This window comes from Mesocricetus auratus, unplaced genomic scaffold, assembly GCF_017639785.1.
Source record: "Mesocricetus auratus isolate SY011 unplaced genomic scaffold, BCM_Maur_2.0 Super-Scaffold_100004, whole genome shotgun sequence".
Taxonomy (NCBI): domain Eukaryota; kingdom Metazoa; phylum Chordata; class Mammalia; order Rodentia; family Cricetidae; genus Mesocricetus; species Mesocricetus auratus.
The window spans coordinates 37,788,863-37,804,232 of record NW_024429189.1 but is presented as its reverse complement, the minus strand read 5'-3'; the positions used below and the strand labels follow the sequence as shown (position 1 = coordinate 37,804,232).

Sequence of the window (15,370 nt, the reverse complement as noted above, 5' to 3'; positions counted from 1 at the left end):
CAGACAGGAGCATGCTCTGCTCTCTTTCTCTGGATCTAGTTGTGTGTCACATATACAGCCATTGCTGGCCTGGAAAAGACTCTGGATTCTGGACTAAGCCAAACAGATGTGACATTTCAGTGCCATTTCTGAAAAGAAAAATAGTGTCATGTGGCAATCATGGACTATAAATAATGAATTTGCTCTTAATGAATTTTTAACCTCTTAAAAATAAAGACGTCATTGTCACAGAGATATGTATTAGAAGTTTTAACATGGCATCATTACAGGAAAGTTACTTGATATGAATGGACCCGCATTTCCTTATCTGACATGTGAGAAGATAGGATTTGACTGTGGGTACCTCCAAAAGGCCCGCGGGAACCAGAAGCAACCAGGCCTTAAGATGAAGGAGGCATCATACGCTGGGGGATCTGTTGAGTGCTACAGAGTGACAAAAGGAAGAGCCATCATGCTTACTGGGACACCCAGCATTTACTCCCTGTCCATTGTCTCCACATGGGTTAGGCTAACTCTATGTTGCCTTATTGCCAGGTTTGTCATGAAAATATGGATGGGATTATATATCTGGTCAAATACTACTTCAAATGCCACTGAGAAGGCTGACTAAACCTGTGTCTGTGGGTGGGGCAGGACCTGTGGCATCACCATGTTGTGACCTCTGCAGAGAGGCATCCACTATCTCCCCTCTGTGGTTCTATTGAGGAATGCAGGAAGTAGGTGATCCTGGCACCACAGAGCACAGCAGGCACAGCTCTATTTAGTCTTTTTCTCACTGGTTCTCAGTAACATACGGACACAGTAAGGAATTAGAGCCACCACAGTCAGCGGGATGGGTGCACTTTTACAGAAAGACAGCAGGTAGAATAAAGGTTCCCTGTGAGTTGGGATCTTGATGAAGGGATGGAGTTGCAATGCAGCCAGTGAGGCCTTGGCACAGAGCAACCGGAAGCTCAGCTTGCAGCCGTTTTCTCCCTGGCAGCTCTTAAGGAACATTTTTGAGTTGATGGCAAAACCCAAGCCAAGGAGGACCCCAAGGTTTCTCACAAGTCCAGCGAAAGGCGTGCTGTCGATGTGGATCCAGTCTGGGTTGGCACACCACTTTTTGGCTATGGGCACAGACCACAGCAGGTCAATGTCGAGCAGTCTGAGAAGCAGGTAAAAGCCAAGTGCAAATAGGAAAAGGAAGATGTTGGTCTTCAGGTACATATTCAAGCTGGCCATGAGGATTCCTGGAGTGTGCTCAAAGGCCTCTGCTACTAGCATCCCTAGGGATTCTAAGAGATGCTGGAATGAGTGTGTGACCCTGAGTCCTTCAGGAATCTCTCCCTCTCTGCACTATGGAGGGCTTTAGATAGTCAGGTTCTAACAATTTCCTAAAGTGTTTTCAGACACTAATTGAAAACAGGACAGTCCCATAGTCTTTCAGCTACCTACACTGGCCAAGAAGGATCAGTTAAAAGTCAGTAGCATTGAACGACAACCCATTTTACAGGCAGAACACTGAGCAATACAAAGCAGCCCCTAAGTGGAGTTAAGCCATGCTGTAAGATCTTAGATAACTCAGATAGAGTGTCTTGGCTGTGGGTTGCAGGATCTTTATGAAGTCTCCCAATAGCACAGTGTATGACATGATGTTTTGGAAGACGGACTTCACTTCAAGTACACCTCAGAAAAGCCCATTTCACCGTGCAGTTATCCATTTACACCACCAAGAGAGACTGTGTCAGCATGAACACAGAGGCTCAGGAGTGTGGTGATATTTTGTTTGTACTTTAGCAAATAAAGCTTGCCTAAAATTCAGAGTGTAGAGCTAGCCACTAGTTAGCCATAGAGACCAGGCAGTGGTGGCACACACCTTTAATCTCAGCACTTGGGAGGCACAGGCAAACAAATCTCTGTAAATTCAAGGTCACCTTGGGCTACAGGAGATTGATTCAGTCTAAAAGAGGAACAGAGCCAGGTAGTGGTGGCTCACACCTTTGATCCCAGCACTAGGGAGGTAGAGACAGGAGTGATATGGCTGGGTGGAGAGGGGAATGTAAGGCAGGAGGAGACAGGAGCTCATTGCTGAAGTCCGATGATTCATAGAGACAGGATGGCCCCTTTTGGTCTGAGCATTGGTGGAGGTAAGAACTCTGGTGGCTGACTGCTCTGTTTCTATGATCTTTCACGCTTGATAGCTGACTCCGGGTTTTTATTAAGACCAAGTAGAATTCACAGGACACAGCAGAGAGGTGGTAAATCACCTAAGCCCCTGTGGTAGCATTTGTGTTAGTGGCTTGATAGAACTACCTCTGACACCAGAAAACCGATGACCAGGGAGTGTCTGACACCACAACGTGGCAAACACAGCAATGGTGAACTAACACAACTAGACATAGGAGACCATATTTACCACCAATGACTCCGAGGATAACCTGATGAGGGAAATGTGTTGCTATGAATACTCTGGAGATGCAGACACTGACTTGAATCAACCAGAAAACACTCCAAAGGAAGGACCAGGTCAGTCTGTGATGGAAGAATAGACACATGTGTGAATTGCAGAGAAATCATGGCACATATAAACTTAGGTGGGTGACACCCAATAGTTCTTATGGGAATCTTTCAGGCACCACAAAACATAGTTAAGTGTCTCTTTTTCTACATGCCATCATGTCTCCCATATGATTAAAAAGCTTAAGCACAGGACTTCACATTCCTCAATGTTGCAAAGGAAGACATTTAAGTCAAAACTCTAGCATGAGGGAGAGGAAGTCCTACTCCAACAGAGGAGCTATTGGCATTTACAGCCACGAGGAGGGGGAGAGTTCGTTTTGTTGTTGTTGTTTTTAAGTGTGTGACATCTGTTAAGTCCACCTTGTTCCACACCCAAGAATAGTTGAGTAACACAATTTTCTCTTGATGAGATTAAGAGAGAAAGAGACAGAGAGACAGAGATCCAAAGTAAGATTGGTAAGGAGGCAGGGGTGGATCTGGGAGAAGTTGGATGAGAAGAGATTAATACCAAGATACATTGTATAAAATTCTTGAAGAATTATAAATATTATTCTTAAAGAGGAAGGCATTTTGATGATCTTGAAATAGAGAAAAAGGAACAAGGAAGGTTCGTGTGTGTGTGTGTGTGTGTGTGTGTGTGTGTGTGAATTAGCACTATCCAGAGTAATCAAGAATAAACCATATAGATTTTTGTTCCTGTCATTTGTGCTCTCTGCCCTCCACTCTCAGCTTCCCTTTGTTTGAAAACAGCACTGGAGAGGCAGCATCCATTTAGGTGACAAGCTCATGGGTGTCCACTGAACCCATCACTGTGTAATCTCAGACTCTCAGGGGCCCTGATTATTGTGTGAAATACAGAAAAAGGAAGAACAAGAAAATATACTGTATACATCCAATTAGAAGAAGAAATGTACAAAAACAATGTAGAATACTAAAATCCAATTTTTAAAAAAGCTGTATTTAGTGCTAGGAATTCTCAAATGGTTTATTGCTGACAACCAGACCAAAATTTAGTTACAGCAAAACCAAAGATTAAAAAGAAGAAATAAGTCTATCAAAGGAGAGGTATTAGTTTTCATCCAAAGGGAAGAAGAATTAACAAGGATTTGAAAATGTCAAGGTAAAGTGTAGGAACCCACGCCATTCTTTTAAAGATTTAATTGATTTTTATTTTATGTGTATGAGTGTTTTGCTTGTATGTATAAAACACCATGTGTGTGTCCCTGGTGCCTTTGGAGGCCAGAAGAGTGTATCAGATTGCCTGGAATTGCTGTTATGGATGGTTGTGAGCCATTATGTGGGTTCTGGGAACCGAACCTGGGTCCCTTGCAAGATCAGCCAGCGCTTTTAAGCACTGAGACATCTCTTCAGCTCCCATTCTCTAAATTTTCATAGATGAAGAAAATATTGCCATTACAAATATCAAAAAGGAATAGGAGCATTTATTTACTTATTTATTTTTATTTTATTTTCCAGTTTAAATTTAGATAAGAAACGAGGTTGCTTCACAAGTCAGTTCCAGGTCCCTCTCCCATTCCCTCCCCTCCTCCTGTGCCCTCCCCCCAACCCCCCCCCCCGTTATCCCCTCATTTCCCCAGGGAGGGTGAGGCCCTCCATGGGGGTGTGCATAGTCTGTCATTTCATATAGGGCAGGGCCTAGACCCTTCCCCAAGAGTTCAGGGTGAGAGTGCACCTCACATTGTTCTATGGGAGTCCAAAGTCCGTGTGTATACTTGGGATGGGTACTGATCTGCTGCCCAAGGCTCAATAGATTCCCTAGGCCTCCTCACTGACACCGAGATTCAGGGGGTCTTGATCAGTCCCATGCTGGATTCCCAGGCTGATGCCTGGGATTCAAGAGTTAACCTTTGTCTGGTCAGCTGTTTCTGGGGGTTAAACCAGCCCAGTCTTAATCCCTTTGATCATCAGTCCTAGGAGCATTTTTTTAGAACAAACATTTTTCTAGGATTGTTAATTTGAGGAAAGAATGACCTGCATAGACTTATTTCTTACATTATTCATTCATACTCTTAAGAAGTTGAAAATTATTTTCAACTCTTTATTTTAGAAGAAATTTTATATACTGGTAATGGCTGTATACCAGACTTTTTAAAAGGTTGACAGGTTTTCTTTCTATAACTAAATTTTGGTCTGTTTGTCAACAATATAACATTTGAGGATTCCTGGCACTCAATTTATTTTTTAATGGTTGGATTTAACATTTGATAACATTTTTGCATGTTTCTGCTTCTAATCGAAACTGTGCAATTTATGATTAAAGTGGTGTTTGAGATCGTTTTAATTACAAAGACTTTCAAAAGAAGTACAAAAGAAAAAGGCCAATTTCTACAATGTTGTGTTATCTTAAAGTTCTGTTTGGGTCTACACATTAAGAAATCTGCTGGCAGTAAATCTAACATGTGAATTTAATTTTGCCTCTACAATATTTTAATTAAAAAGACTGCATAGATTTTAACAGCTAGAATATATTTTAATGATCTTAAAAGCATGGGGTGTTCAAAGTAGGAAGCATATTTTCACTAGGTAAATCAATGCATTCAAGAGCAACAACAATTCTTAAAATTTTTAAGTTAATCTTAAGGCAAGAGAACGTGCATGCAAAAATGTTTCCTTATGCAATTTTAGATGACTTGTTTATGAGGTATCAAAATCATAATTGAATTTCAGAATCCCAAAGGCATATTTAGCAAGTCATTAATCAGATAAACATTTCCAACTCAATTACAAAAGTGGAAATAGCTGCGAGTTAATTAGGACATTATCTTAAAGCAGAATATTCATTTTCCACTTATTCTGCTACACGGGCTGTGAAAGAATAGAATAAGTACATTTCATTGAACAACTAAGAATGTATTAAAATGAATGTTTAGAAACGACTTCACATATTCAATACTGTCTTGTTAATGTGAAGTGTGTTGACCTGTGCAGAGTGACAAAGGACTTATCTAGGCTGCTGACAGTATAGCTTAGGGCAGCTGTTACCATGACATACCAGACACATAAAGAGCCCATTGCATGACCAGATGGACTTCCTGTGACAAACATTGTTCAAAAGGTGGTTAATTAAGTATCAGGATCAAAAATGAAACAATAGGATGTTATATCTGCCATGAAAATTACAATAATGGGTTAATATGAACTGTATAGAAGTAGATAAAAGTTGAGTCAATTTGAGACTCAAGTTCACCATTTCAAAAGCACTTTTTAAGAAAGGGATCATGAGAAGTTGTGAATATCATGAACTTACAACATATATAATCAGTCATAACTTTCTGTAATTCTACCTTAACTTTCTTTAATGAAAATGTTTTATGTATTAATTCTCTCTCCTCCAGATTTTCAAGCTGATTGAATTCTGCAAATCAATATATTTAAGTATAATTAAGAGCATGGGCAGTTGTGCCCAAACCTAACACAATCGTACTCATTCTTCATATGTTGTTTTCAATTGGCAAGAAAATTAAAGTACTTCTGCTGGATCTTGAATCGATTTATTTTCCTTAAGCTAACAGGCTATCATCTTCTGCCTGTGGTTTACCTATTGGCTCACAAACAACTGCTGAGTGCATGCAGAAACCAGAATATTGTGGCCACTGCTGTGAGAATCTTTGCTAAACAATGGAGAATACAATTCACAAAGACACTAAAGGGGGTGTGAATCTTGACAGAAAATACTCTCCATCAGGCCTTTCCTTACTGCCAGAACCGATGCCTTTCCTATATTGTTTTACTTTTAACCACTTTGCTTAACATATTGTCAGACATAACTTTTCACCCAGCAGAAAACCACTCAGGTTAAATATCAAACTGTCTTTAAACAACAACACAATAGTCACGTTTTTGTTAGTCATAGATGCACTCATTTTTCACTGTAGAAATTCTCTCTTTCATCTCATATCCTGTGAAAAACATTTCACAGGATGCAATAGACACCAGGAAGTTCTAGGATAAAGGAAAAGAGCATTTCATACCAAGCCATTCCTTCAAAAAGTAGGTACCTAAATATAAAATGATTTGGGACACATTCTCCCCCACATAATAGTAATATAGAATTTGACTATTTATAAAATTCTTTCCTTCCCCATTAGCAATTTTTACAATAAATGTTAAGCATCCTCACTCATGACATTTTCTTTGAGATCCTGATACCATAAGATTATAGGGTGCTAATCACTATAAAGACTTAGAATAGCTTTAGTAAAATGAGATTTCTTTAATAGCTTACCTGGGCCTGTTTCACATGTAGTAGGAAACTGTTCAAGACATGGGCTTGAGTGATTTGGGTAAACCTGAGTCTCTTGGATCCACCAGTAAGGACGATGCCCAAATAATATCCTATAATTAAATGCATATGAATTTCATATGTACTTAAATACAACAGTTAACTAAATGGAGACTTGTGATTCTTGCAAAAAAAATGACTCAAGTAACGAGTCAAGGGAGGAAACTCATGATTAGAACATCTGGAAATGACTTGGGTTTTGGTCTCTCATCATTTCAGAGGATGGTAGTACCTGGGGTTTGGACACTCTCGCCTTTCATAAACAGGGAAATCCTGTGGGTGCTATGGGTACTTAGAGTGGGACTATCAAGGTGGTTCTTAGAATCATCAATATCACTACTGCACTGCTAACTCCTGCCTTAGCATAGCACCTGTATTAGTGGCTTTTGGAATCACTTGTATTTCTATGCTTTTTGTAAGTTCTACTTAAGAATCTGGTGTTTCATAGTAACCAGTTTGGATATATTCCAAGTCAAACTGCATGCACCTGAAGCTTGCCCATTAAGCTAAAACTACACATTTAAGGATAAATTTTAGGAAAAATAAAACAAATCAGCAGTCTTACCATTTGAATATAAGGTTGAACCAGTCCCCTATGACTGCTACCCATATCATCTTGGTTCCAACAGTCTGATTCAGTTGAAACCAAAGAGGAAAGTAAATAGAAAAGACATTCCGGGGGTCTCCAACATTGGACATAAAATTTAGAAAATCGTAGTAGGCCCTGTAGTCTTTCTGTAGATGTTGAATGATGAGTACTCCACTACTATGAAAGAAATCCATCTTGACAAGATGCAGTTCTAAACCTGAAGCAACTAGAGCTACAGAGCTCTAAGTCTGGCTGCCTTTATATGGTACCTTTGTGACGCGTTAAGCCGTCACTGTGCCATGTGCTGCTGACCATCTGTGGAGGAAGCATGATGGTCCTCCTCCCCCCAAAAAGTTCACCTGTTTATGACTTTAGTTGTTGGAAAAGAGGTGCGGTACATGCTGATCTGGGGCAGTTTGGAGAGGAGCGCATGGATTTCTTCTGCCTCCTCCTTTTGTATGAACAGTTGGATCCTGTTTGCTTGAAAATTTTCACATGGTTCATTTCCCTCAAGGGCAGACATTAGCAATCCCTATGCTTGGCTAGCGGACTACATAAATAATTATTCCACGTCAAATAAGCCTCAAAGTCATGCATTTTAATTTCAGATAGACTGTGGCTTCCCGACTGTTCTACTGCATCTTTCAGGAAAATGAGAGAGTGAAATTTTCATTTGAAACTTTTTATGATTCGACAGATTAATTTCTGATCACAGGCTTTTGAAACAACAAATGATTGGGTAGACTCTCACTAACAAAGACTGGCAGAATATATTTGGAACAAAGAAGATGACACAGGGAGTGCATGAACTGGGGGGAAATGTGTTGTTTATATGTTTGATTGTGAGGTCACAACAATAGAAGCAAAACCCCCAAAAAACAAACAAACAAAACAAACCCCAGACTTCTTTGGACTTCTTTGGGCAATAGAAATGTGTTAGGACTAAACTATTATTATCATTATTACTATTACAATGTGTGTATGTCTGTTTGTATATGGGCGCACACAGTGTAGTGTATTTGTACAGGTCAGAGGACAATGTTCAGGAATCAATTTGTTTTCACCTAGGGTTCCAGGGCATGAACCCAGGACATCAGGCTCATGGAGTAAGCACTCTTACTGCCAAGCCATCTTCCTGGCTCTATATTGTTTTTAACTAACTAGAGAATACAATTGTGAGGTTTGGAAAACTGCACTTATAACAAAGATAGAAATCAACTACCAAGGACTTCCCACTAATCAGGGATTTTCAACCATGTGGTTCGTTGAAAATTGCTCGTTAGAAGTAAATGGAGCAGCCAAACAAACACACACATTGAGAGTGCATCATGGAGACCTAGGTGTCCCTGTCAGGGTGAGATTCCGCTTCTGTCTAGCAGCGTTGGTGAGGGGTCAATTAAATCCTTCCAGGTGCTGAAGGTGCAGCCAGTAATGCGCTATTCATCCCTCCATTCAGATAGTTGTCTCTGCGAATCAGCCTCCTTTACTAGAAACTGTCTTCACTGGCTACAGCTGTCACTGTCATGCTCTTATCATGATATCTCATCATTCTACAGGGTCAGTGTTATGAGCTTGCAGCCCCTATGGGTACCTCGCTGACCTCTGTTGCCTCACCTGAAAGAAATGATTGACTGACCATTAAAATGTTTGGGGGCACTTTACAGTGAGCATAGTTTTTTGATAAGGGGGAATTGGGAAGAATGTTGGCGTTTTTTTTTCTTTTTAACATACATGGATTTGGTAGAATTATTCTTTTTTATTTCTGATAACTTTTTAAATTTTATTTATTTTACATACGAATCCCAGTTTCCCTTCCCTTCCCTCTTCCTGCTCCCCCACCTACCCCTCATCTCAACCCCAATGTGCGCCTCAGAGAGGGTAAGGCCTCCCATGGAAAGTCAACAAATTCTGTCCCATCTCCACGTTGAGGCAGGACCAGGAACCCCCAATTCAGTGTCTAGGCTGAGCAAGGTATCTCTCCATAGGTAATGGGCTCCAAAAAGCCAGTTAATTTATTAAGGATTGAAGATGGAAATAACGCTATCTGAAAAAGGAGGTCTAATATATTTATTAAATATACTTACAAGATAAACAGAGGGTAGGAGCTCTGGGAACGTGGCTAGCTTCCAAGAGAGCAAGCTTTTGCTTTCCCTTTCCCTTTATCCTCACCTGTCTCTGTACCTCTGTCCACACCCCAAGGGGGCGTTGAAAATATGTGGTCTTACCCCTACAGGGATAGCTCCTTGTCCCACTGCCAGTGACCTCATAAACTAGTAGAATTATTCTTAGCTGGCAATTAGACATCTCATGCTATCATGTGAAATGACTTGTCTTATCCCAGATCTACTGAATTCTTGGTGGTAGGATCTGGGCGTTGGTCATATGAAAATACTGTGAGTGATTGCAATGTAGAACCTGCGCTTAGAATGACTGAGCTAAAACAAGCTATATGCAGCATTTGACTTGACCAACCAATGTCTATGCTGCAGGCTTTTTTGTTTTGCATATTCAGGTTTTCTAATTTCCATAATTTCTTTAATGAGCCATGAGGAAGGACATAACTTCCCTTTATTCTTTCTCTAAGAAGTGTTTGAGCTACATAAATCATGATAGTAATTTTCTTCAGAAGTGTCTTGTCTTTAAATCAGGGTGCAAATGATATCAGATACATTTTGTCTTACAATTAAAAATTATACTTTGTGCTCATTCAACATTTTGTAGTCTATGGACTGTGATGAAGCTAACTGCACATTTGCTCTTCATCTTAGGTAGTTAATTTAGACAGACTCTAGACAGTCTCCAGAGAGCTCCAGTTCTATAGATTAGAGGATAATTAGAGGCTACTTCTCCATTTGTTTTCTCTAGGTTTCCAACAACTAGAATTTTGCTATGTCAGAAAAACATTTTTGTGTGGAAAAAAAGACAAATTTTTTTTTAGTTTGGGTCCAGTCTTAGCCACATCTTTTCACCTGCAATTTATTTAGAGATCAGTGAACTTCCTGAAATCACATGCAAAATATTTGTCCTTACATTTCTTCAAAAGAGGTCATAGCTTTCAGTAGATTATCAAGTACAACACGATGTTCACAGGTATCCTCTGTATTGTCTGTGTGCCTATTCCCAGGCTCCCTCCTGTCTTGGTTTCCTTGGAGACGATTTCAGTACTCCATTCTCCCTAGCACAACTGACTTGTGTTAATGAATGCCTTACTTTTAATGACTGTGTTTTCGTTCACTAACGTAGCCAGTCTACAAAACCTATGCTGTTGCCCTGTTTAGAAGCGAGTTCTAGTAACTGAATGCTTTCAGCTCTCTCCAGATGGTCCCATTCTGGTTTATATTTAAACTTTTCCTTGGTTTTAAGGAAACCCTGCTTGTTTTAGACTGCAACATGGAGACCCTATATGGGGAAGACTTTTTTCAGTATGTTTTGCCATAGCAAATATTCTTTAAAAAACACAAGATATGTTCTTGTCATAAAATGAACTATGTGTCTCTGAGTTATAGTGCCTGCTGCAATTCAGCACCATTCAGATAGGTTTGACTTTGGCTAGTACTGCTCATGTGTTGGCAGAAAACAAAAATAGCCCCTTAATGTCTTCATGGCCATTATCCTTTTTCTAACAAACGAATCTGCCTTTTCTAAAATAAATCATATTTGAGAACTCTCCACTGTCACCTTGCAGAGTAAGTGGATTTATTTCAGACTCTAGAGTTTAGACTCAAGTGACTTTTAGAAAATAATTACCTTCATTCTGGCTAGCATCCCAGGAATACTGGCATTCCATAATGATACTATTATAAATTATCTTGCCACAGCTTTTAGGTACCCCTTCCATTAGTCTCATTATCAACTGTTCTCTAGAACTGATCATGACCTATACATCCATAAGCTGAGGCTTGGATCACAGAAGAAACCAACACAGTTGCCCAGGGAACTGTGCTATTCATTTTCTTCTTAGTGGTGCTAAGGCGTTATGTAGCTGAGTTCATGTTAGGTGGCTGAGGGAGCACTTACTCTGCAGCACAGTAGTCTCAGGTTTTGGAAAATGTGGTAAAATGCATAACATATTATTTCCAACCTTAACTCTTTTTAAACATAGTGGCATTGATGCTATATTAACACCTTTGTACCACCATTACGGTTACTCATATTTTATGGGAGATGTTCTTCTGTATATATGTTTATATTATTGGTTGATGAATAAAACCATGATTAGCAGGACATATTGGTGGGACTACGAGATGAGAATTCTGGGGAGTGGATGCAGAGAGGAGCTACTAGGAGACGCCATGTAGCTGTTGTGAAGATAGGATGCTGGGAGTTCTCCAGTAAGATAAAACCATGTAGAAATACATAGATTAGTAATTATGGGTTAATAATTAAGAGAGAGTCAGTCAGTAAGAAGCCTGAGCCACCAGCCAAACAGTTCAATAATTAATATGTCTCTGTGTGTTTATTTGGGACTAAACATCTGTAGGACCAGGAGGAACAAAAACTCCAACTATATATATCTCCCTGTCTACTTAACAATAAGTTAAGTTCTCTGTTCTCTGTCTCCTGGGCACTGGCAGCCACTCTTCCACTTTCTCACTTAAGAAGCTGGTTGCTAGTCAGGCATGATAGTTTGCACCTGTTCCCAGTATTAGAGAGACTGAGGCAGGAGGATTGCTGTGAGTTTGTTGTTTAATTTGCATCCTGCTCACCTGGATGGCTTGAGAAAGCCAATATCCCAGAAACCTATTTCCAGAGTCTTATATTTAGTAGTAATCGAGCAGGACCTTCCAGTTTACATGTCTACTGTACTCCCAGACAGTGGTGGTATTACTGGGTGTTGAACCTTAGTTTTGAGAAGCACTGACAGGTTTTGGTCTTCACCTGCCCTGGTTAGGACAGAAGTAAATCATGCAGCAAGAACCCTGTAATCTAGTAGAAGCTGCGAGGCATCTGCATAATTGCCAATGCTATACCCTATACCCTGAGTGAGCAGAGAGGGGAAGGGGAACAGAACAGGGGCAGATGTAACTTTCAGTTTGTGCAAAGATTAGGAAGCTTTGGACCCTTTCATTAGTCTCATTATGAACTTCTCTCTAGAAGAGGAAGCATGTGACTGGGCCTTGGACATTTCAGAATACAGTGGAGATAGTACTATTGTGCTAACATGTTTTCATTAATTAGTAGACTGCTTTTAAAAGCTGTAAAATAAACCACCCAGTTTCTTTTTATTTGCTTGTTTGTTTTTAATTTTATTTTCTGTGCATTGATCTGAAGGTGTCAAATCCCTGCAACTGGAGTCACAGACAGTTGTGAGCTGCCATGTGGGTTTTGGGAATTGAGCCCAGGTTCTCTGGAAGAGCAGCCAGTGTTCTTAACCACTGAGCCATCTCTCCAGTCCCCAACTCGATTTCTTCTTTCTCTTCCTTCCCTCCCTCCTTCCCTCCCTCCCTCCCTCCCTCCGTCCCCTTCCTCCTCTCCCTTCCTTCCTCCTCTCCTTCCTTTATTTTGAGACTGGGTCTCTAGTTACAACCCAGACTGGACTGGAACTCACTCTGTAGCCCATGCTGGCCTCAAATTAATGACCGTCCTTTCCTCAGCTTCATGAATACTGAAGTTCATGCTTGGCTTCAAATTTCCACTTTTTACAGTGAGGAGACAATTAAAAACTTCACTGATGATTAAAGCCACGACCGCACACACGCTAGGCACTCTACCTCTGAATTATATTCTTAGTTAATATCTCTTCTAGGAGACTGGATCACATGCTGGCTTCCAGCTCAAAGCAATCCTCCTGCCTCAGTCTCCCTAGCTCTGGGAACGGGTGCAAACCATCATGCCTAACGAGCAACCAGTTTCTTACAGAGAGAAAGTAGAAGAGTGGCAGCTAGTGCCTAAGAGACAGAGAACAGGATTTATTATTGTTCAGTAGACAGGGAGATATGAGTAACAGTAGTGGCGGTACAATGGTATTAATACAGCATCAATGCTACTACACTTAAAAAGAGTTAAGGTTGTAAATAATACGTTATGTATTTTACCACATTTTCCAAAAACTGAATATTTTTCTTTTGGCATTGAACTTTTTCTGAGTATTGAGAAATGTCCTGTCTTCCCCCCCAACAACACTCTGATATCATTCAGCCCTTTTTAAAAAATGGAGTGATTTGTTAGTGTAATTGTTTTAAACACACGATTCAATGGTTTTTAGCAAATTTATTGAGTTGTAATCAATCACCATAACCTAGTTTTAGAGCATTTCTGTCACCTAGAAGGCCCCTGTGTGTCCTCTGGTAGTCAGGTGCTGCTGCTCCTGGCACCACAACCAGCCAGCTATCTTCTGTGTGGATTGTCATGTCTGACAACATCATACAAGTACAATCACCTACTATATACGCCTTTGCATCTGGCTTCTTTCGTGTAGCATAATTTTTTTTAGGATGCCCCCTCAATAAAGTTTGCTGTGAGCCTTTCATTTGATTTCCAGGTCCTGGAAATGACTGTTATTTTTTATAACTTTCAATGTTTCTTTTGTAGGGGAAAATTCTTAGTGACTTCAACAAATTACCATGTTGGAGGGCTCAGGAAATCCTTCTTTTCATTTACTTTTCAACATAGAAGATGAAAGAGTCTAGTGAAATTGTGTGTGTGTGTGTGTGTGTGTGTGTGTGTGTGTGTGTGTGTTGTAACAGGGTCTCATAATTTAACACTGGCTGGCCTGGAACTCATTATGTAGACAAGGCTGGACTTAAACTTGCAGAGATAACCTTGCCTCTGCCTCCCAAGTACTAGATGGCAGGCATGTGACATGATGCCTGGCAGTAAGTCCACTTTCATGGTTGTATTTATATTCTGTTGGTTCTATTCCTCTGGAGAACCCTGACTAATCCACTGAGCAAGGCTCCTTCAAACATTTCCAGACTATAAGATACAATATCTTTTTCCTAGCCACCCAGAAGAAAGCCAACATGGGTCCCAGTCCATATATATTCCAGAGAAGGCAGCATTTATAAATCCTGCTTGAGTTGAAATAAATGGCACATGAATATAGTGACAGTGTTTGTGGATGGTGACAGAAGAGTTCTACTTTCTCCTTTCAAAGGCTTAGAAAGCTATTTCCTTATGAGCAGAAAGGGGGGGAGTATTTTTCTCTAACCAGTCTTCCAGATACTAGAAATTTGACAAATGATAGCAATTTCTTTCCCATGAAAAGGCACCTGGACAAAAAGTCAGTAGTTATGACTAGGTGTGACAAGCACTCAGGATGCTGGCAAAGGAAGAATAGAGATCAAAGCCAGAAGCCTGGGCTACTCAGGAGGCAGGAGGGTTACAAGTTCAAGATCAGTCTGAACAACACAGTAAGACTGTCTTTAAATTAAAAAGAGATATGGAATACACTGCTTGCCTGGAATATGCCAGGCTACATGTCTGAAATTGAAAATGGAAAAAAAAACACAGAGAGGGAGTGAGAGGTTGTGTGGAGGGAGGAAGGGAGGGTTGTCAAAGCTATCCTGGACTACAGAGCAAGATCATATACAGAAACAACTCAACTTCCATAACTCCCACAAAGAAAGTAATTGCCATGCTAGAGTAGGTCACTCTGAAACCTTATGTTGCTAAAGGCAATCTCTTTCTCAGTCCATAGTCCTTGGCACCTGGACTCTCATCACTCAATGGCCAAATTAAGAGCAGTGGAAAGGTGAGCAGGAAAAGGTCTCCAGTTAGCACCCTGTCTTGAATCTTAACTGTCAGTGGAAAACCTAGAGCAAGTATTATCATTCATTCAGCTGAAGACCTAAGGCACCCAAGATATAAAATGTAAGGTAAATGCTACCACATATTGAAAACCAGAAGTTACTGCATCAGCATTTAAAGTTAAAAACTTTTCACAGCAAACTATAGGTGAAATTTTTAAAATCATTAAAATGATTTAATTTTTTAAAAAAATGTGTTTGTGGGGTTGGTGAGATAGATCAGCAGAC

At 40.2% G+C, this 15,370-nt stretch overlaps 1 protein-coding gene across 2 annotated transcripts; it reads right to left on the bottom strand.

Annotated features, from left to right (window-relative positions):
• Window positions 1-756: 756 nt before the first annotated feature.
• Window positions 757-7,588, bottom strand: G6pc2 (glucose-6-phosphatase catalytic subunit 2). Of its 2 annotated transcripts, XM_005065176.1 has the most exons (5): window positions 7,371-7,588; window positions 6,749-6,858; window positions 5,444-5,555; window positions 2,399-2,514; window positions 757-1,268 (listed from the first exon to the last, which is right to left on the bottom strand). In XM_005065176.1, the coding sequence occupies exons 1-5, from the start codon at window positions 7,586-7,588 to the stop codon at window positions 757-759; spliced, it is 1,068 nt and encodes a 355-aa protein (XP_005065233.1). The 2 variants fall into 2 exon arrangements, with proteins under 2 accessions (XP_005065233.1, XP_012976313.1); XM_013120859.1 differs by lacking the exon at window positions 2,399-2,514 and having other exon boundaries at window positions 1,244-1,268.
• Window positions 7,589-15,370: the final 7,782 nt, after the last annotated feature.